The sequence below is a fragment of the Pelophylax lessonae genome, assembly GCF_965119305.1.
Source record: "Pelophylax lessonae genome assembly, chromosome: 5".
Taxonomy (NCBI): domain Eukaryota; kingdom Metazoa; phylum Chordata; class Amphibia; order Anura; family Ranidae; genus Pelophylax; species Pelophylax lessonae.
Genome location: NC_138772.1, coordinates 44,215,693 through 44,237,931, shown reverse-complemented (window position 1 = coordinate 44,237,931; position 22,239 = coordinate 44,215,693). Strand labels below are relative to the sequence as shown.

The window sequence follows — 22,239 nt, the reverse complement described above, 5'->3', positions numbered from 1 at the left end:
AGCAATTGTATATCTTTTTTTTTTTTTCCTGGGGAAGCAATTTGCCTTTGTACTCTGCACTTGCTATTCGGCTGTGAAACAAAAGGTGAATCATTGCAGTTCATGCTGAGTATCTTAGCAACAATAAAGAATTTTGCTCCCACCCAAATAAATTATTCTTAACAGAAAGACCTATAGAGCTTACACAAAAATAAAGAAGAAAAAAAAATTCAAAACAAAAAATTATTGTCATCTACATCCTCTGACCGTTACATTGGCATATATAAAAATAGGTTCCTAGTATTTCCCTTAAAATAGTTCTTTAGCAAGTCCAGTGTAGATTTTGGCGTAGCCGAGGAATTTCACACATCTCCTATTGTACGAGGGAATTATTCATTTTAATTTCAGGAGGAAAAGGAAAAAAAAAAGTGGCACGAGTGTTAGGGCAGGGTCTGTCCCCTGTGAGTACATCCCTGGGGACAGGAGTGCTTGTTGAGGATTGGATGTCTGCAGCAACATAGGAAATTGTTATGCATTCATTAGTTCGTGTTCTTTGTCCGTTTTTCCGACGGCATCAGGATTTGATAGGGGATCAAGATCTGCGAAGAGGTTGTACCAAGTGGACAAGTCTTTTGTGCTTTTAGATGTATCTACAAAACAAATGGATATATTCGTTAAAGTGGAACTATGGGCAAAACCAAAAATGACATATATGATCCAGGCACCAGACCTGAGGGTATATACAGTATAAGCTACCATGAGATGGGTACACTGATAGGAGGTAAGACATCCCCTAGGTCTGGATAAGAATCTGTGTGTGATACATTTCTAGAAAAAGGTGCGGTAAGAAGCCTCCTCCTGTGTGTTTTGCTATGGCTGTTTTAAGGCGCTTTTCCACTGCATGGAACCGAACGGTTCGGCTCGCTTTTGTGCTTTTCCACTGCTGGTACCGCATGGTATAGTGTAGGAACGGTTCGGTACGGTACGGCGGCGCTTTTCCACTGCATGGAACCGAACGGTGCGGCTCTCAAAAACAGTACCTACTCAATTGTGGTTCCAACAGGTACCATACCCGGTACCATATCCCACAATCCTTTGCATGCAGTCACTACTAGCCACTGATTGGTCAGAGAATCCCACCCACCCCGTTGTTATCCCACCCACTTAACTTTAGTACTACTTTAGTGGAAAAGCAAACCATACCGTACCGTTCCATGCGGGACCAGCAGTGGAAAAGCAAACCGGGCCAAGCAGGGCCGAGTAGAGCCGAGCCGGTACTTGCAGTGGAAAAGTGCCATTAGTGATTTTTAAAACTAACTTGGACTGGTTCATGAAGCTCGGGACAGGAAGTGATAATACAGCAACTAGGGAGAAGGAAAGGGAAATTGGACACAACCATGTGCTGAGCACAGTAGTTCTGGAGGAATCTGAGAAGCAAGGAGCAGTCTGGAAAAATACTCCATCACCAGGAAAAGACAGGTTAAATAGCTGTTTCATGTAATTACACTGTCCACATTCATTTGCTAGGAAGGATAGATTGCGTGTGCATGTGTATATTGTATGCATATTTTATAATACTCCAAATGTCATGTATTGTTTATACTTAGTTTGTGTGAGTACAGCATTTTTGGTTAGTAAGGTAAATATTACACTACAGAGATTTTTATGCTTCCTTGCTTTACCCGGCAAAAATGCAAAGCAAAACACTAGGTTAATCAGCTATGAGGAAAAATTAGAGGAACTGAATTTATTCTCTCTTAAGAGGAGGAGATTAAAGTAGATGTAAAGGCAGAAGTTTTTTTATCTTAATGCATTAGGATAAAAAACCTTCTGCGTGCAGCTGCCTCCCCCTCCCCTAATACTTACCTGAGGTCCATCCAGATCCAGCGATGTAGCACAAGAGACTCAACTGTCCGAGACTCCCCTCCTCGTTGGCTGACACAGCAGCTCAACACCATTAGCTCCCGCTCCGGTCAATCAAAGTCAGTGAGCCAATGAGGAGAGAAAGGGGACGGGACACCATAGCAAGCTGCTTGCTGTGAGGGCATTCAACAGGGGGGGGGGGGGGGGCAAGAGTTCCGAAGAGGGACCAGAGAAGAGAAGGAAGAGGGCTGCTCTGTGCAAAACCAACTGCACAGAGCAGGTAAGTATAACATGTTTGTTTATTTTTAAAGAAAAAAAAAAATTTAGACTTTAGGATCACATTAAGAGGGGGTAAGATCAACGTGTATAAATACTTAAGGGGTCCATATAGTGAACTTGGTGTTGAGGTATTCACTTTAAGGTCATCACAGAGGACAAGGGGGCACTCCGTACGTCTGGAGGAAAAAAGTTTTAATCTCCAAATACGGAAAGGTTTCTTAACAGTGAGAGCTGTGAAAATGTGGAATAGACTCTCTCCAGAGGTGGCTCTGGCCTGCTCAGTAGATTGCTTTAAAAAAGGCCTGGATTCTTTCCCAAATGTACATAATATAACTGGGTACTAACATTTATAGGTAAAGTTAATCAAAGGAATATCCAATTGCCTCTCCCCTGCTGGAACAAATTGGTTCATGTTTTGTTGGGGGTTTTTTTTTGCCTTCCTCTGGATCAACTGTGGGTAAAGGATTATGTAAATAGAATTGTATGGGGCTTTTTTTCCCTTTTTATTGGTTGAACCAGATGGACTTGTGTCTTTTTTTCAACCAGACTAATTATGTAACTATGTAAAGACCAATAGGTGAGTTTGTGTTTGTTGGGGTTGCGGTCTAGTCTCACACACTCGCTTAAAAAGTGAGTTCTGCAGAATAAACATGGGTTACTGGCTGAAGGTGCCCTCTAAAGTACCACTGTGGTCTTCTGTAATGTAAATAAGAATTCCCTGCTCACTTCATCAATGGCCCATTGGTCCTCCCACAGTAGAGTATCCCCACCACCAAGGAGGCCTAATATGCTCATTGCTTCGGGAAATCCTCCATTGAAAGACAACCGTGCGGCAGACTGCTGGAATCGCAGCCTATAAAACAATACAGACCAGATGCTTTTAATTTCTCACCTTTCTGTGGGGTTGTGTTGCTATTTTGATTAAGGTTTGTGGATGTAGAGGCAGGGGATAATGATAATGGTGCTGAAGATGAGGCTCCACCGGCCCCACCGAAGGCTGTCCAGTCTGAAATAAAGAAATATAAAAAGTGACTGTGCTGCTGATCTGTGCTCAACTTAAAGTAAATTTGCCCTGCCCACAGAAACTACCAAGTAAAAGTCTTAAATAGATGGCAGCATAACGTGCCTTGACATCTTACCTCTGCTACCACCACCCAAAACAACACAATTCTGGTTATCACTTCCACCCACAAACATTTATGCCGAAGCAACTTCTTTCCTGTTTCCTCATCTCTTCTCCCCCCTTGCCAATCCCTCTATTTCTTATAGTAGATATTTCCTATTTCCCTCAGTGTTTTTCTTATTATTTGTTGGCACCAGAACACATTGGATGTTCACCTGCTTGCTTACATGGATGCTTAATACGGATATTAGATGCGTCTCTTGGGAATTGAAGATATCCTTTGGGCTTTAGAAGTTATGGTTTTCCACTGCATGAAACCAAACGGTTCGGCACGCTTTTGCGCTTTTCCACTGCATGGTACCGCACGGTATGGTGTTGGAACGGTTCGGTACGGTGCGGTACGGCGGCGCTTTTCCACTACATGGAACCGAACGGTACGGCTCGCTTAAACATTACCACCTCAGTTGTGGTTCCAAGAGGGCCGTACCCGTACCATATCCCACAATCCTTTACATGCAGCCTTGACTGTTTGTCACTACTAGCCACTGATTGGTCAGAGAATCGTTGTTATCCCACCCACTTACTACTTTAGTGGAAAAGCAAACCGTACCGAACCGTTCCAACATGCGGTACCATGCAGTGGAAAACCAAACCGAGCCAAGCAGGGCCGAGTGGAGCCGAGCCAGTACTTGCAGTGGAAAAGTGCCATAAGTCTACTCACTCCATAATAGGAGAATGTGGGCTAAACTTATACAGGGCTTTTTGTCTCAGAAAATAGGTGCAGGAACTCAATCACGACCCCCCAAAACCCCCTCCCCCCCACACACACACATCCTCAAAGTCGCATCAAATAGTGGCTGTGATCAAATTTCACTAACAGTGGGAGGATCTTAAAGGGGCATTAAATACCAGGAGGGCATTACATACACAGTGCAGAGTTCAGGGGTGCGCTACATGCAGAGTTCGGGGATGCATTATGTACAGAATGCAGAGTTCAGGGGTGCGCTACACACAGAGTGCAGAGTTCAGCCTACTTCCACAGCTGCATTCCCTAACCACATCTCAATTTCACCCCTCTTCAGCTCCGACCTCTGCATGCAACCCCCCCTCCTTAAAAGATCCACCATCTTCCACCTTACTTTTGTTGTTGCATTAAGCTGAAAGGAGTTGTAAAGTCAGAAGGTTTTTTTTCATCCTAATGCATTCTATGCATTAAGATAAAAAACCTTCTGTGTGCAGCAGCCCCCTTAACACTTACCTGAGGTCCCGCAATGTCCACAAGTGTCTGACTGAGACACAGCAGTGGCATCATTGGCTGCCGCTGCTGTCAATCAAGGTCTGCTAGCCAATCAGGGGAGGGGGGGGCAAGCCAGGCCGGGCTGGGGCTCCGTGTCTGAATGGACACAGGGAGCTGTGACTCTGCTCGGGTGCCCCAAATAGCAAGCTGCTTGCTGTGGGGGCACTGAACAGAAGGGAGGGGCCAGGATAAAAGAAGAGGGGCCCGAGAAGAGGAGGATCTTGGCAACTCTGTGAAAATCCACTGCAACAGAGCAGGTAGAGTAAGAATAATATGTGTTGAGAATTTACAATCGCTTAAAGCACCCAGCCAACTCTTGTACCTCCCCGCACACTGTAGGTGGCTCCACCTCTCTCACTTTCAGAAAGATCATCCAGTGGGGATTTCGGCATTCCCACTGCACCACAGGCACCTGAACCTCCCGTCCCCATCCTGCACTTAGTGAGAGCCACTCAGGAAATCAGATCTACGGGAGCCTCTTGGGAGACAAGCTGTCACTTGGATTTCTGTGTTTACAAGCAATAGTGGTGAGCAGGGGGCCTGAGCCAGAGGTGGTGGAACTGAGTTCTGCCAAGTTCCAGCTAAAAAAATGTTTTTATTGGCTTACCGGAAAATCCATTTAGCGGATGTTCAATGACCATTGGGTTATACTGCCCCTACAGGAGTAGGACACTACACAGAAAAAAAAGTCTGGCTACACCTATGGGCAGTCCCAGGGGGTTATACTCCCTCTCTTTGCTATAGCTACTCAGTTTTGTTACAAGCAGTGTAAGAAGAATTACAACTCCACAGAGGGGTGGGTGCTGTGTCCGTCAATGAACATCAGAGAAATTGATTTTTACGGTAAGTCAAAAATCCCATTTTCTCTTTCCTTCATTGACGGACACAGCTCCTGATCTTCATAACCATTGGGACGTCCCAAAGCAGTGTTAAACATGAGGGGTGGGAACAGCCAAAAATTACCAAGACTAAACAGTAGCCAACCAGGCAACAGGAGCTCAACCAAAACAACTTGAGCCCACCTGAAAAAAAAACAATACACCCTCAAAAGAGGATCAGGTCCTCTAAACAGCAGCCTGCAAAAACCTTGCAGCCAAAAGAAGCATCCACAGATGGCAACACATCCACTTGTAAAAGTGTGCACTGACAACCAGGTGGCTGCCTTGCAAACCTGCGTCACTGACGCCTGATGACGGAAGGCCCAGGAGGAACTAAGCGCCCGAGTAGAGTGCGCTTTGACAAGCAAAGGAGGAACCTGACCCCTGATGGAATAAGCCTGAATCACCATCTGTCTGATCCATCTGGAAAGGGTCGCAGAGGAAGAAAACAACCCTTTCCAAGGCCCATCCATGAGCACAAATAGTGAGTCTTACTTCTTAAAAGACTCTGTAGCTGCTAGGTACACCCTAGTTGCCCAGGCCACATGCAAGGCAATTTCCTTTGGATGTTTCGGCCTGGGACACAGGGAAGGCAACAAAATGTCTTCAATTCCAATGAAAATCAGAGACAACCTTTGGAAGGAACGACGTACAGGGGCGAAAAACCACCGTAAACAGGGGAATCTCCCAAAGATTCTCAAAAAAAGAGGCTTCTGGAGGACTGAGAGCACCAAATCGAGGTCCCAAGGCGACAACAGAGACTGCACTGGAGGTGTCGAGAAAAGTACGCACCAGGGAGTATGTGGCCAAAGGCCATTGAAATAAGACCGCTAAAGTTGACCCTCGACCCTTGATAGTACTCAAGGCCAGTTTCTGCTCAACCCCCATTGAAGGAAGGTCAAAATCCGAGCTAACGAAAAAGAGTGAGGATGAACCCCAAGAGACTCACAGCACGCAATGTACGTCTTTCTACAGTAGATCTTCCTAGAAGTAGGTTTCCTAGCTTTTAACAGCGTTGGAAACACAGACTCATGACTGTTAAGCAGGGCGGAAGATTGGTCCTTGGGATAGCAGATCCTCCCTGAGAGGAAGCTTCCAAGGAACGTCGGCGACCAGCCGCACCAGATCGGCGTACCAAGTCCGGGGCCACTAAGATGACCGAAATCCCTTCTGCCTCAATCCTGCGTAGAAGTCTTGACAGAAACTTGAGAGGAGGGAAGGCGAAAATCAGACAATACTGACCCCACGGGGCCATCAGTGCATCTGTGGTGTCCGCCAGAGGATCCCATGACTGAGCCACAAACCTCTGCACCTTTCTGTTAAGCCAGGAAGCCAACAGAACCATCTCGGTGATGACCCACCGGAGACACAACTGATGAAACACCTCCGGATGAAGGGACCACTCCCCTTGGTCCAACGCCTGCTGACTGAGGTAATCCGCCTGCCAGTTTTCCACCTCGGGAATGTATGTGGCAGAGTGGGCTGGAACGAACCGTTCTGCCCACCTTAGAATGCTGGCTACCTCCAGAGCTGCCAGGACACTTCTTGTGCCCCCCTGGTGACTGACATAAGCCCCGGCCGTGGCACTGTCTGATTGATAATGCACTGGACATCCCTGAAGACAATCCATCCAATTTTCTAGGCACAGTCTGAGTGCTCGGAATTCCAAGACCTTGATCAGTAGTTTGGACTCTTCCAGTGTCCAGATCCCCTGAGCGGAATATTTGCCGAGGATGCCCACCCAACCGGACAGGCTGGCATCCATGATGACCATTGACGGTTACAAGGGGAGGAACCAGAGACTGGTGGATTCTTGTCCCATTTGACCAGAATCTCCCTTGCAGAGACCTCATATGGAACTGTGCAAGTGGAACCACCTCGAAGGTAGACACCATCAGGCCCAACAACCTCATGCAAGTCCAGAGAAATGACCATCTGATGTACAGCAGGAGACAAATTGCAGCCTGTAGTTTCTGGAGTTCATCAAGAGGAACGAGCACTCTGAGTCCAAAGTCAGACCCAGATAGTGCAGCTCGTGGACGGAACCAGAGCAGACTTCTGAAAAATTCAGAATTCAGCCAAACTCCCTCAAGCTTGTATGGTGATTTCCAGGTTTTCCACCAGAGCAGTAGGAGATTCCGCTCGCAGGAGGAGGATGTCCAAGTAACCCAGTACCGAGATCCCCCAATGGCATAACAATGCAAGCATCGGGGCCAAACCTTTTGTGAAGGCCCGAGGAGCAGAAGTGAGGCCAAAAGGTAATGCCACAAACTGATAATGCTCCTCTCCCAATGCAAAGAGGAGGAAGTTCTGGAGATCGACACATATTGGAATGTGAAGGTAAGCATCCTTGATGTCGATGAAGGCAAGAAAATCCCCCTGATGCAGGGAAGCCATCACGGTGCGAACTGACTCCATTCTGAACTTCTGCACCCACACAAAGCAGTTCAGCGCCACTAGGGGAGCCGCATCCAAAGAGGCATCACAGATAAACTGCAGCCCCTGGACCAGCTTCTCCACCAGCTCAGCAAAGGCAGAGGGGAGCTACTCCCACTCCAGGTCACGGCGTAAACGCTTAGCCCACTAGTCAGAGTCTGCAACACCAGGGCCATGGTGAATATCCACCTCAGTGCCGAATCAGTCAGGGTGTACAAATTGTGGGCCACAGCCTCTGCCTTCCTGTCAGCCAGGTCCTTAAAGGCCGGGGACTCTTCAACCAGAATCATGGTTGCCTTGTTTAATCGGGAAACCGGAGAGTCCACCAACGTTGGAACAGTTCACATCTTCAGAAGGGACTCCTCATAGGGGTATTGCCTAGCAACTCGCTTAGGGACCCCAAGGGGACGCTTTGGTCTCCGCCACTCTTCAGGTGACAATTCTGTCAATATAGGAGGGTAAAGGGAACTTCTTTGTGGCTCTGGATGGCTTCTGAGTGCCAAAGGGAAACTGCGCCTCTGTCGCAGCCGCAGCTGCGTCCTCCAACTTAAAGTCTCAAGCACAGATACAATCAGTGCGTCCACCAGCGCCTTTTCGTGCTTGGTTGCAGAAGCGGAGGAATAATCCTCACTATCTGAGGATTCAGGGGGCATGGTCGCAGACCCAGCAGGGTCCAATTTAGATTTAGGATCTGAAGAGAGATGAGGCAGGGGAAGACAGGGGGCGCTTTTATGGCGGCCCGTCGCCCCAAAAACCACTTCCACCCGGGACACAAGGAACTCCAGGACCCCCATCAGTGCATCGATGGACGAATGGGACCCGGAGGGCCCTGCAGCCCCAGAAAGGCAGCCCCAGACTTCCTGAGTCATCAGGGGGACTCCACAAAAAAGTGTAAAACACTGCCAAGGGACCACCTCCACTGCTCTGCAGCACCACCCGGTTGCCAGTCACAGAGCACCAACCGATCCTCAGAAGAGAGGGAGAGGACCTCACCAGATTCACCATCCAGCAGTAACCAGGAACCGCAGCCACCAGGAGAATCTGAACTGCACAGACGGCAATCAGGAAATTAAAGGATCCAGGAGTCAGAGGGCTCCACTGTCATGGCCGCCGCTATTTTCAATGACAAACCACAACAAAATGGCTACCATGCACTGAAGCCCACAGGCTACAAGAAAATGGTGACCCCACGCGGCACAAGGAGGGATCCCTAGGCCTCAAGGACAGGCCCAGGCAGGAGCTCTCACCAGGTACAACCCCCCCCCCCCCGCACAGCCGATCGTTTGGTCACCAGCAGCACGCTGGCCAGACTGGGGTGACCACTGGATCTAGATTATCCAGCCCGTCGCCTAGTCTGGCAGTTGATTGCAGATCTCACAGGGAAAAAACAGGAAAAAAAATTCTATCTAAAAAGAAAAAATTGCCAGGACCAGAGATCCCATCAAGGAACTAGGTCCTTACTCCTGACTAGGCATAAAAAAAACTTGAGCACCTATGAAGTCAGCAGCTCTCTGCACCCCCATTTCCCCCAGGGGCAAACCGCTGGCTCAGGATTTCAGCGGCTCGCTGAGAGGCTAAGCCAGTTGCCAGTCCAGGCATGTGGGCGGATTCCAACTCCATTGTCGTGATCTTGCCCGAGCCTAGACTGGCTCTGTGATGTCAGCCGACAGCGGGCTGCACTTCTGTGATCCACAGGAGAAGTACAGCCAAATGAGCTTTGGCTGTACTTCTTCTTTAAAGCGCACCTGTACTTTTAAGGGAACAATAGGTTAAACAGCGTAAGGAAAGATGACAATGTTTTTTTAAGTTTTGTATACAGCGTGGAGGGGTGGGAAACACTTGTCAGGTTTTTATTGCTGTCTGCTTCACCGCTTTTCCCACACTTCCTGTTCCCACAGTAATTAAACCGTTCACCCAAGTGGGGACAGCTATAAAAAAAAGTGTCCCACCCTTCCTCTAACTAAAAATGATTGCAACAAAAACACCTTCTCATTTTGGAATGATTAGATCCTCTGTCCTATATTCATAGCTATCACTATAGCTCACTGCCTCCTTCTACAAAGAGTGGCTGTGGATATAGTATATTTGGACTTTGCTAAGGCTTATTTGATAGAACGCACTATTTAATTGGGCAACTATGTGGAAAATGGGGTTTAATATTGATAAAAAGTTATACACTTGGGGTCTAAAACATGCATGCATCATACTGTGTACATTCTAGGAAGAGAACAGTCCATAGCTGAGAAGGATCTGGGTGTTCTGGTAGATCACAGACTTAAAAAATAAGTTCAGGATTCATTTAAAAAAAAATTATACTCACCTAGGAAGATGCAGCATCTGTCTCCCACCGGCTCTAAGACCAAGACCTGAGCAATCACTCAGCTCTCAATCTTCAGGGTGCAGAGAGCTGAGGACTATCCGTCTCCAGCTTTTTGCTCTACCCATCCAGTGCTCACTGGAGCGCTGGGCTATCGAGGGGGCAGGATCGGCTGAGTAAGGCTCTCAGCGCCCCCCTGAGAGGCTGTGCCAGCTTCCGGTCTAGGCCTGGCTCTGCGACATCAGCTTACAGCAGGATTAAGCCCGCTGGTGGCTGAAATTGGATCACAGGAGTGCAGAACGAACTGCACTCCTGTGATCCACAAGAGAAGTATAGCCAAAACAGTTTTGGCTACACTTCTGCTTTAAAGTGGCTGTTAAGTTAGAAGGCTTTTTAAGTTAATCCATTCTCTACATTAAGGGAAAAAAACCTTCTGTGTGCAGCTCTCCACCCCCCAACTCCACCTTATATTTACCTGAGCCCATTCTCGATCCAGCGCTGTGCCTGAAAGCAGGGGTACTTTCTACTCTCTCCCTCCTCCTCACTGGACTCCTGCTGCAGTCAGTCAAATCCTGTAGTGAGAGAGTGGGGTGGGGCTGAGCCGCAATGTCTGTGTCAATGGATGCAAACAGCGCAGTTTGGAATCGAGTCGGTAGACAATTTGTCACCTAAATTGTAACAGTCCTGAAAACGTAAAAAAGGCCTGGGCAGGAGGGGGGGGGGGGTGAGCGTCCGGTATTGAGGTGGTTAAAACCTGAGAAAGTCTGTAACCCTTGCAACTCTCTTCTTTATTAATCAGGAACATTTTTGCCAGAGGTTAGGCTTTTTTAGGGTGTAGCTAACTGCTAAACACATGCGGTTTGTATACGGTGGTCTTAGGAACGTTGCATTTGGAAGGCTCAGGTATCATTCTTATGTTAGTAGGTGATGAACTGAACCTGTCACATCCTTTGCCCAACATGGTCAAAGCCAAACAATATTGAGGAACACATAGACAATGTAGGCAACAGAACACAACATCCATAGTATATGTAGACGGCCACTCTTAGTATTCTTCACAATAAATCTTTATTGGCTACATGTAAAATGATGCAGTGTACAAGATGTGAGCGCCTTTCAGCTAATGCAGCCTTCCTCATAGCAATTAGCGGAAACGTGTTAGTATCTTGAACACTATGTAATCTTACATGTAGCCAATAAAGATTTATTGTGAAGAGTACTCCAAGCGGCCGGCTATATATGCTATGTATTTTTATTTATTGTTTCGGAAGTTGAATGCTCCAGCCAGAGCACTGATCTCAGGACTTTGGATATAGAAGTTAAGCTAGGGTAAAATTGCTTTACAACAGACCATGACACTTTAAAAAACAACATAAAAGATTGATCCACCCCTCTGTAAAACCAACCATATATTGAAGACTGGAGACTACTCATGTTTTGGTCTAATAGTTGAGAAGGTAGGAATCCAGACGGTGGTTCAGCTCTAGGCTCCAGTTCCTGGCTGGTCGGACTCAAGGGCTGAGTGGGAAACAGCGGCTCCCCAAATACTGCTGTCCACTCTTTGGAGAGGTCTCCACCATCCAGAGATGAGGCGCTCAGGATCTCATTCAGCAATTGCATCTCATCCTTCTCCATGGCGTCCGCCTCTGCTGGGTCCGATAGAGGAACGTTGGACATGGCTATAAGAGGACAAAGGAAAAATTTAGACTTATGTCAGATACAATGCATACATTGGAGGGGGAAGAAGCTATTTTATATAGTAGGAAAGGTGGAAGTTTCATCAGTTGAAAAGGAAAATGTGAAAATCTGCTATGTTTATTAGGGAAAGAAAAAATGCAGAGCAAAGAAAATTTAATTGGAAAATATAGTGCATTTAGGAAGTGCATAACTCAATATTGCAATTAGGTTCTGTGAAACTCGAGTTATTTAAAGTAAGTACGTCAACAAAGGAGGAACCTGGGGGTGATAAAATTGTTCTTGGCATTGGAAATTGTTTGTTTAAAACAGCTTAACAAAAAAAAAAAAAACATTAAAGCGTTCACCTAATACTTAAAGTGATTGTTAATGTAACAAACATGTCTATACTTACCTGCTCTGTGCAATTCCATTGCCCCAAACCTCCTTTTTCTGGGTCTCTTGCTGGTGCTCCTGGCCCCCTCTCTGTCCAGTGCCCCTAGGGGAAGACGCTTCCCATGGGGGCACTGCCTGCCATTTCCGACTTAATCAGTGGGGTTTCGGAAAAGACGAAAAGCTTCGGGACGCAGCTATGCAGAGCTTGAATCATGTGTTGCTCAAGATGATTTTAAATGTGAGTGGATTACTTGGATTTTAATAAATATTTTATGGGATTAATACACTATTGGAGGCTCTAACACACATGCGACGAGATGAGACCTGCTGATTGTGGAGTGATACTACCAGGTGGATATTGATCTAAAAGCTTATTTGCATTTTTCACGAGAGTGAAAGGCAATTCAATCTGGTGAGTGCATTTCCATAGGCAAGATGGCTCTATTTAAATCGTACAGGTAGTGAATATAAAGTGTATTATTCCTGACTCTACTCACATAGAGAGTTGACTGTTGATCACAAACTTTCCTGAATTGAATCACTTTGAAGATTTATTTTTGATTTATACACCGTTATTTTGACAGTTGTATGGACTTATTTGTAGGATTTTGAAATTTTTTAATATTTTGTATTATTTTCACTTTTGATTATATCACTTGCAGATATACAATTGTCCACTGCATAGTAGCAGTGGTTGTGCTACTGTAAATTAATCATAGGATTGCCTGCTCTTGAGTCCGGCCATCAGTTTACTAACTGTAACCTAAGCAAGTACTTGTTGTGTCCAGTCTGTACACATATCCAACACATGATCCTCCTTCTTGGGTATAAAACTCACCACTGTCTTCAAAGAGAAATTTCTCCTCCGCTTTCAGGTCTAACAAGTCATCCAGGGTGCCTAAAGAATGGAATACCACATTAACAATATATCTACAAAGCTACATAAGAGAACTCTAGAATATAAAAATACACATCAAACGCCTCTGTATTACCATCAAATGTAAGCATGCTCCCTTTGTTGAAATCAGTCTTCTCTGTGATATACAAGAGAGAAAAAAAAAAAAACATGCAAAAATAAAATAAACAATGAAAATGGTAATGGATAATGATATGAAACTAAAGAAAAACGTACTGATGGAACAGAGACAGAAACAGAGTGAATAAAAGTAGTTCTAAAGGCTGAAGGTAGAATCAGCCGGATCTCCATCCAGCATCTTGCAAGAGAGCAGCAGCTCTCCCGGCTCTCTCCCTCCTTTTTGGCTCAGAGACAGCAGCAGGAGTCAATCAAGCCAGTAAGGAGGGAGCAGGGGGCGGGGCCGAGCCACTCTCTGCGTGTCTATGGACATAAAGAGAGGGGTTCGGGGGCAAGCACGCACAAGTGCCCCCATAGCAAGCAGTTTGCTATAGGGACACTCAGAGGGGGAAAAAGCCAGGAGAGCTGGTGTTCTGCCAAAAATTCCAGATCACCAAAATCTCCAACCACGTTACTTCCAGTGACTGTACAGCAGCAATAATTAGAGATTTTCAACGAATTGCTGTTTTCACAGAACACCTGCAGCCTATACACTCCAGTACACTACGAGTATAATGTTTTCACAGAACACCTAGTAAGAAGGAAAAAAGTTGTTGGTGACGTGGAGGTGGCCATGTTTTTGGTTAGTAGCAGGCGGACTAACATTATCAACTCATTTCATGGTGTACCGGAGTGTATAGGCTGCCGATATTCTGTGAAAACAGCAACTTGTCGAAATCTCCAATTATTGCTGCTGTAGAGTCACCGGAAGTGACTTGGTTGGAGAGTTTGGCGAGTTGGAGTTTTCTGCAGAACACTAGCAGCGGACCCGTGAAGAGGAGGTTCAGGGTTGCTCTGTGCAAAACCACTACACCGAGCATGTTAGAACATTTTTTGTTAATTTTGTTTTTGTAATTACTTTTTACTTTTTATTCTAAGATTTTTTTTTAAGCTTTAAATCTGACCTCCAGCCTTCCCTTCAGTCTTGCACATTTGTACAGGATCCTGTCCTGGACTGAAACTGCTTACTTTGATTTAGCTTCTCACAATGTACATTATAAACAGCAGCAAGTCAGACTGAACCCACCACACAGGACTGCTGATAGAAATCATGGGGCGGGGCCCCATACAGCCTACCTGTCAGGGTCCCCCTCCTCTGAAAATATAAAATTATATTTTTGCTAAAATGCAATAGCCGTGATGCAGAAGTCATGGAAGAAATTATACCCCGTAGAACAAGACCCATTTAAGTGAATAATGGCACGGTGGCAATATCTGCAACCCACAGTGAGCGATCGGTACTGATCGCTCACTGTGTTTATTTAGAATGGTGATCCCCACCTCACCATCCTGAAATAACCCCCCTGTGTGCCCTCAGCAGCTGCCTGCGTGGGAGGAGTGAAACAGGCAGCACTGCAGGGAAAGGGGCACACAGGGGTCCCATACACAAGGGAGCACAGATACTAGAACTGATCTCCCTGCAGCGCATGATGGAGGGAGAAAAAAAAAGTAGAAGTCGGAAGTGCTGCAGAAGAGTCACAAGTGTCAACAATAAGGCAGTACTGCTGGCCCTCCTGCTTGGCAGGTGCCCGGGCCCCACTTTTGAACTGATGAGGCCTGAGCCCAGTACAGGAGGGCTGGCTGTACTGCCCTATCAGCGGCCCTGCCGTCTCATGCCCTGGCTGAAGGATGCCCAGCATAATCTAGCCATTTTCTCCTCAGGCTGACTGTCCCTGGCCCACCCCCTTTCATTAATTAGATTTGTTCAATTAGTTTGTTCAATTATGGAGGCTCAGCATTGCATGGGGGTGTCACCTAGGAAACTCTGTATGCAAATGCAAGCTGCCAAGGAATGCCCACTCCTCCAGACTGACAGCCATCCATCAAGGCATCCAGCTGGTTTGGCAGCTCAACCAGCTGCTAAACTGTGTTTGCAATCACTCTGGAAGAAATAACAATAAAGGTCCAATTCACTTAAAGTCCACTCACAATGTTTTTAATCAAGCCCTGGTGAAGGGGTGCACCAAATGGCTTTGCAAACCCAGATATTTACAGTGGCATCATCACTGTGCTGTTTGTAGCCTGTGCACAGAATAGAGCTGTGGGAGGGGGCCAGTAGGCTCCAGCCACTACAGGTGGGGGCGGGGACAAGACCAGTTACCCTACACATAGGGAGAGCAGCAGTGACCGGTCTTTAATACAGGAAGCTCCTGCAAAGTTTCAAAATGTATCCCTGGATTACTGCACAGATCTGGAAGAAATACACAAAACACAACAAGATTCAAGAAGAATACCCATGCCTCACATTATTTCAATATTTATTTATCCTGGAGATCAGCTCTAAAAATGTAGAGGTGTGACAAATAACAGGATATGAGTAGAAAAGGTGGTAATCAGGGTCATTCAGGAAATTTCTTTATAATCATTTTTTTAATTTGTCTGATCCAAAAAATAAAAACATCCTATGAACCCTAATTCGCTTGGTTCATGAGTCAACCAGCTCTCCGCAGATAGGACATTTGCACAATGTTCTAGCAAATCTGGACTTTACAATTCACTGAGCAAGGTCAAACTCATTAAATTTGCCAGATTCTCACAGAGTGATTCACTTATTTGTAGTGGGGTGTCAGACAGTATTTTTGGACCTATACTTTCGTGCCAGCCTCTCATCCAGTAAGTACATACTCCAATGTTCAAGGCAACAGCCACAAATGTATCTGAAGACAAATGTCCCTTCCTGAGCATGGAGTCCAAACCAAGTAACTGGAACTCTTATTTACCTGGAGACATGGCTGAAGAATCCTGATCCTCATTATTCTGCTGCTGGTCATCCAGTGAGATCAGTCTGTGCAAAGGATTAGAGAAAAAGCTTTAGTTGGCATAAGGCCCAAAGTTGCAATATCTCTCACACACAGTCATGAATTACCCAGAATCCTCTGGGACCCCATGGCCTCCATAGGGTGTATGTTCTCCCATTCTTTGACTTCCTAGATCCTTTTTTAAATGTAGGGACCCCTCCTTAAGCTAGAGTGTCCCTAGCTAAATGTAGTGTTTTCTTTAGCTTAGCTGTAGCTTTTACTGGTGAGGATGCCACAATGAAGATAACTTTCTTCTTGGAGCTTGGACCTAGCTGTGGCAAGAACCAATGCTCAAATAATTCTGTTGGAGCCCAAAGAATCCAAGTAGCTTGCTGGATGGTACCTTCAGAAAAAAGCTACAGCAAGGGATGGCTGCTCCAAAACAATAGGGTGATACCACCCTTCTCCTGCGCTTGGAATCCAAGCCTCCCGACCACACTCCCCACGGAACTCACAACTGGCGTCTCAAATAGCTATAATAATATTATAGACTAAACATTTCTTTGTCAGTGGGCAAACGTACAAAATCAGCAGGGGATCAAATACTTTTTTTCTCTCACTGTATGGCGCTTCTTAACCACCTACCGACCGCCCTCAGCAGTTTTACTGCGGCAGGCAGCCGCTGCTGGGCAAAGCGACGTAATATAACGTTGCTCACTCCTGCCGCTCTGGGGCATGATCCCGCGCGGCCCCTGCCCTGCTCCTGTGCGCCCAACGTCCCGCTCCTTTGTTATTGTTTTTCATTCTATTGTTAACCAGTTTGCCTTGCAGGTACACTCATCGGCTGCCACACTGATTTTATATATTCTGACACAAACAGTGTTTGCGCTCAGCCTATATGAATACCTCTGATGGCAGCGCTGTAGGAGGTGATTTCACCACTGCAGTTAAAAAACCATTAGGTATACATAGAATTTTGTCAGGTATACCCGCCATTAGAAAGTGGGTTTGGATGTTTTGGGCGGTTAATGGTGTGTAATACTACACAATTTTCTTGCAGAGATTTCTGTTAGGTTCTCTTTTTTTCGTTCAGCCCACAGGCTGCATGAAAAAAAAAACCTACACTATATGCCAAACAAGGACCAGCAATGTACTGATACGTTGCTGGACTTTGAGTGGTTATCCCAGGATGATGCCTGCAGATTTAGGCACAATCTTGGTATCGTTTTTTACAGCCAGCGGTCGGCTTACATGTAAAAGCAATCCTAGTGGATAATTGACCGCTAGACTGCTTTTTACAAGCAGTGGAAAGGGACCCCCCTCCCGCCTCCTTCCGCGGTTTTTCTTGGGCTCTCCTGTCCCACCGGTTAACCCGAGAGTGCAGCCGGTGGTTCAATTATCTAACCATAGTGCTGATTGGAGACGAGAGTGGCTCCAATCATCTCTATGGCCTAAGATACCGGAAGCTACGAGCATTTTAAGACTTCTGTTTCGCCAGAAATAAACAGCGCCATTGGGAAATTGGGAAAGCATCTTATCACACCAATCTTGGTGTGGTCAGATGCGTTAAGGTCAGAGCAGGGATCTAGAGTCTAAAAGACCCCAATATTTTTTTAAAAAAAGAGTACCTGTCACTACAGATTAAATTCACTGTGATAACAATAAAAATGATAAAAAAAAAAATTGAAAGGAAAGGTGTCAAAATAACATAAAAAAGCGAAAAAAAAAAATCAAGCCCCCCTGCCCCCCATGCAAAGGCGCACGCAAGCGTTGGTCTAGTGCAGGAGTTCCCAAACTGTGGGACGGGACCCACTGGTGGGTCGCGAGCTGTGTTTGAGAGGGTCACGCTTAGTCGGAAATCACTGAGAGCGGGCCAGCCTAAATTGTGCTGTGCGAGCCCACGCAAATTACAGAGAGCCAGAGCAGTCAGATCGCTATGGATTTAGGACCCCGCCCACGCAGTTTACAGAGGCTGGTCTGCATTTCCCGCGAGGAGGATACTTGCATCAGTGAGTAACCATTTCTATGGCATTGTAATGTTGTATTTGTATGTATGTTTGCTGTTATGTAGGATATGTTAATGGGGTGCAGAGCCAGCTCCTCGGTCCTGCTGGTGGCAGCGGTGGTGGCTAGACTGGCAGCGGGATTCTTTCAGCTATAGCGGGCAGAGACGGCAGCCTCGGTGTCATAGGAGGACCAGGTAGCCCGGCGGTGTCAGGAGTTCATGGCAGCTTCTGTGACCCCAGTAGAGGATCTGAAGGAGAAGAGCCAAGACACCAAGACCAGCATAGAGCTCCTCATCATGGAGTCTCTGGTGAGGTGTGCTGGACCCTGGAGAGGGTAAACAGGGGCTTCACCTTCACTGTGGACCGCTGGGAGAAGAAGGAGGGTGAGTGCCATATAGCCTGCTGATCACTGTCCTGGGGTGGTTGATTTCTGTCCTCTGTCTGCCTTATACTGTCTATGAGGGTGCTGATTACTTACAACTATTATTTGCATTTATATAGCGCCAACAAATTCTGTAGCTCTTTACAATACTCAATTACAAGCAAGCGGGTCCCGAAAAATAACTGTATTCAGAAGTGGGTCTTAGCCCAAAAAAGTTTGGGAAGCCCTGGTCTAGTGTCATATGCAAACCACAATTGCAGCATGCATGTGAGGTATTGCCAAGAACTCCAGGTCGAGGGCAGTAATTCTAGCAGTAGACCTCCTCTGTAAGTCTAAAGTGGTAACCTGTAAAGACTTTTAAGGCTTTTAAAATGTACGTAGTTTGTTGCCGCTGCACAGGCGTGCACAATTTTTAAAGCATGTTTGGTATCTATGTACTCGGCAGAAGATCATCTTTTAAATTTTACCAAACGATTTGGAATTATATAGTGCATTTTTGCATTAAATTAAAAAAAAATATATTTTTTCGCCGGAAATTGCGCTTGGAAACTCTGTGCGCAAATACCGTGTGACAAAAAAAATTGCAACATCCACCATTGTGTTTTGTAGGGCCTCTGCTTTAAAAAGAGATATAATGTTTGGGGGTTCAAAGTAATTTTCTAGTAAAAAAAAAATATTTTTTCATGTAAACAAAAAGTCACAGAAAAGGCTTGGTTTTCAAGTGGTTAGAAGAGTTGGTGATGTGTGGCTAAGATTGAGCATAAAATGCCAGGACTGTTCAAACACCCCCCAAATAACCCCTTTTTGGAAAGTAGACACCCAAAGCTATTTGCTGAGAGGCATATTGAGTCCATGGAGTATTTTATATTTTGCCCTATGTTTCGGGAAGGTAACAATTTGTTTTTTGTTTCTTTACACAAATTTGTCACTAAATTATATATTGCTCATGCATGCCATGGGTATATGTGAAATATATATACCTATGACAGGTTTTCAGGGTCCTGCACGCGGCTAGACTGCAAAAAAGTCTCACACATGGGGTATCCGCATACTCAGGAGAAGCAGCAGAATGTATTTTGGGGTGTCATTTCACATATACCCGTGGCATGTGTGAGCAATAAATCATTTAGTGACAACTTTGTGTAAAAAAACAAACAAAAAAAAAAAAATTATAATAATTTTCCCGGAGACTGTGGCAAAATATAAAATATTCCATGGACTCACCATGCCTCTCAGCAAACAGCTTGGGGTGTCTACTTTGCAAAATTGGGTCATTTTGGGGGGGGGGGGGGTTGTGGTATCTTGACATTTCAGGGCCTCCTAAACCGTGATAGGTAGTGAGAAAATGCAATGAAAAATGTACGCCCTTTGAAATTCTGCAGGTGGTGATTGGTTTTCGGGGTCCCGTACACAGCTAGGCTCCCAAAAAATCTCACACATGTGGTATCCCTGTACTCAGGAGAAGCAGCAGAATATATTTTATGGTGTAATTACACATATACCCATGGCATGCGTGAGCAATATATCATTTTAATGACAACTTTGTGTAAAAAAAAAAAATGTATTTTTGTCATTTTTTCAAACACCTGTGACAAAATAAATAAATATTCATATGAGCTCAACATGCCTCTCAGGACATTCCTTAGGAGGTCTACTTTCCAAAAAGTGGTCATTTGGGAAGGGGGTGGGGGGTTTGTACTGCCCTGCCATTTTTAGCACTTAATGAAATGAGATAGGCAGTCAGAAAGTAAAAGCTGCATAAATTCCAGTATTTACACCATAGTTTGTAGACGCTATAACTTTTGCGCAAACCAATAAAAATTGGTTTGAGATTTTTTTTGTCAAAGACATGTAGCTAAATACATTTTGGCCAAAATATATGACATAAATTGAGTAGATTGGATATTTTTTTAAAAGACAAAGTTGAAAATGTCATTTTTTCTCAATATTTTCGCTATTTCTTTATTAATAATCGCAAAAAATAAAAAGTGCAGAGGTGTTAAAGTACCACCAAAAGAAAGCTCTGATTATGGGAAAAAAGGACACAAATTTCGTTTGGGTACAGCATTGCATGACCTCGCAATTGTTAGTTAAAGTCACACAGTGCCAAGTTGAAAAAAGGGGCCTGGTCTTTGAGCAGCCAAATCCTCCAGTCTGAAAGTGGTTAAATATGGAAGGTGTCTACCTGTATGGAACATCTTTAGGGATGTCTGCTATGCTAGGGAGCGGTCTGTAGAGTCTGGGAGAAGTTGATGCCAGAGGATATTGCATAAAGACCTCATTGCTTAACATGTTACGAGACCTGTGACTGCTCATATAGGGCCAAAAGACCAATTGCTATTACAAGGCTGCTCTTAAAGGATACATCAATTCTGCTGCAGGGAGAAGGTCTGAGGTAGTTTGCTATTTGGATATCCTGTACCCTTTACACTCACTCCAGAGTTTATTCATTGATCAAACTAATAGAAAAGACTAATTTTACAGGCCACAGTCTACCTTTACCCCACAATAAGCCAACAAGGACACAAACAGCAACAAAAACCTAAATATAGAATTAAACATAGAAGTGCCACTCCCCATATATAAAATTCCAGAATTAAATTATTTTTAAGATTGCCAAGAAAAAAATGTGTTTTTCTGTGGCTGTGAAAGTCCCCCTTCTTCAAAACTATGAACATGTAAAACCATAGGTCTAAAGAGTTAGGCTATATGAAGTAGAACTTTTCAAATTTTTGGATAGTACGTGGGAGTGTTAGAACTTGCTGTCCTGGAGACACAACAAGGGAGAGGAAAACTTTCTAAAATGGGATTTCCTCTTACTTAACAGTTATAGTTCGAAAAGGTGTCCCGGTTGGGAGGAATACCACTCATCCCCTGTTTCCGGCTACAACTATAAAAAAATGTTTATATCCATTTACTTTTTCTCCAGCCTGTAGGTGGACCAATTGTGAGACTAGTCAATCACAAAAGCACAATCTTTATCTTTGGCTTTCTTTGCATTTGAAACATAGAAGAGTGATGACAGAAGCATATGTGGCCCATTGAGTCTGCCCCCCCCTTTTTTTTTCTCTCTCTTTACATTTTTGTCTGTGTAGAGATGGATTTAGGTTTCTCCCAAGCATGTTTATTGACACCTACTTTACCTGACTCACAAGCTCTGCTGGAAGCCTACTTCAAGCATCAACAATGTTTTCTGTAAAATAATACTTTCTAGGATTAGTTTTAAACTTTTCTCTGTCTAGTTCAGGCATGTCTAACCTGCGGCCCGGGGGCCGCATGCGGCCCAGAACCACAGGCAATGCGGCCCACTGCCCCCTGACAATTTGTTTTGTTGCTTGGGAGGAAGGAAGTCGGGTCGGGAGCACAGCCACAGCAGCTTCCAACTAACGTTAGGCAGAAGCTGCCTAGGAGGGGACGGAGGGGGGAGGCGAGCATGTGCAGTGTTTCTGACTCATACCACCATTAACACTTCAAATTACTGAAGTGGTCATGGTGGTTAGAGTGTTCCTTTAATATCTCTCAGAAGAAGTAAACCTCTGTATACTGATTCCATTTCATTTGATCATCCTCTAGTTGTGCTAAATTAGTGCGGGGGGGCGCGGCGGCTCCGGAAGGGCGCGGCGGCATTTTATTACTTATAAACCTAAAACTATAGTATATATTTTATATGCGGCCCAAGAAAATTTCTCTACACTCAATTTGGCCCCGAGAAGCCAAAAGGTTGGACACCCATGGTCTAGTTTGAGGTCATGTCTCCATGTTCTTGATCTTAGCTTCATATTGAAAACACTGTCCCACC

The 22,239-nt window shown here is 45.2% G+C and overlaps 1 protein-coding gene across 3 annotated transcripts in view; it reads right to left on the bottom strand.

Annotated features, from left to right (window-relative positions):
- Positions 1 to 307: 307 nt before the first annotated feature.
- ICA1 (islet cell autoantigen 1) overlaps positions 308 to 22,239 on the bottom strand; it is a 132,055-nt gene continuing 110,123 nt past the window's right edge. For 2 of the 3 annotated variants that reach the window (XM_082258117.1, XM_082258116.1), the window contains exons 10-15: positions 16,035 to 16,099; positions 13,235 to 13,276; positions 13,081 to 13,140; positions 11,579 to 11,851; positions 3,014 to 3,127; positions 308 to 629 (exon numbers count right to left, since the gene is read on the bottom strand). In XM_082258117.1, the coding sequence (XP_082114243.1) occupies positions 508 to 629; positions 3,014 to 3,127; positions 11,579 to 11,851; positions 13,081 to 13,140; positions 13,235 to 13,276; positions 16,035 to 16,099 (676 nt within the window). In that variant the 3' untranslated portion in view covers positions 308 to 507. The remainder of the gene's footprint in view (positions 630 to 3,013; positions 3,128 to 11,578; positions 11,852 to 13,080; positions 13,141 to 13,234; positions 13,277 to 16,034; positions 16,100 to 22,239) is intronic. The other variant, XM_082258118.1, reaches the window with a different exon arrangement.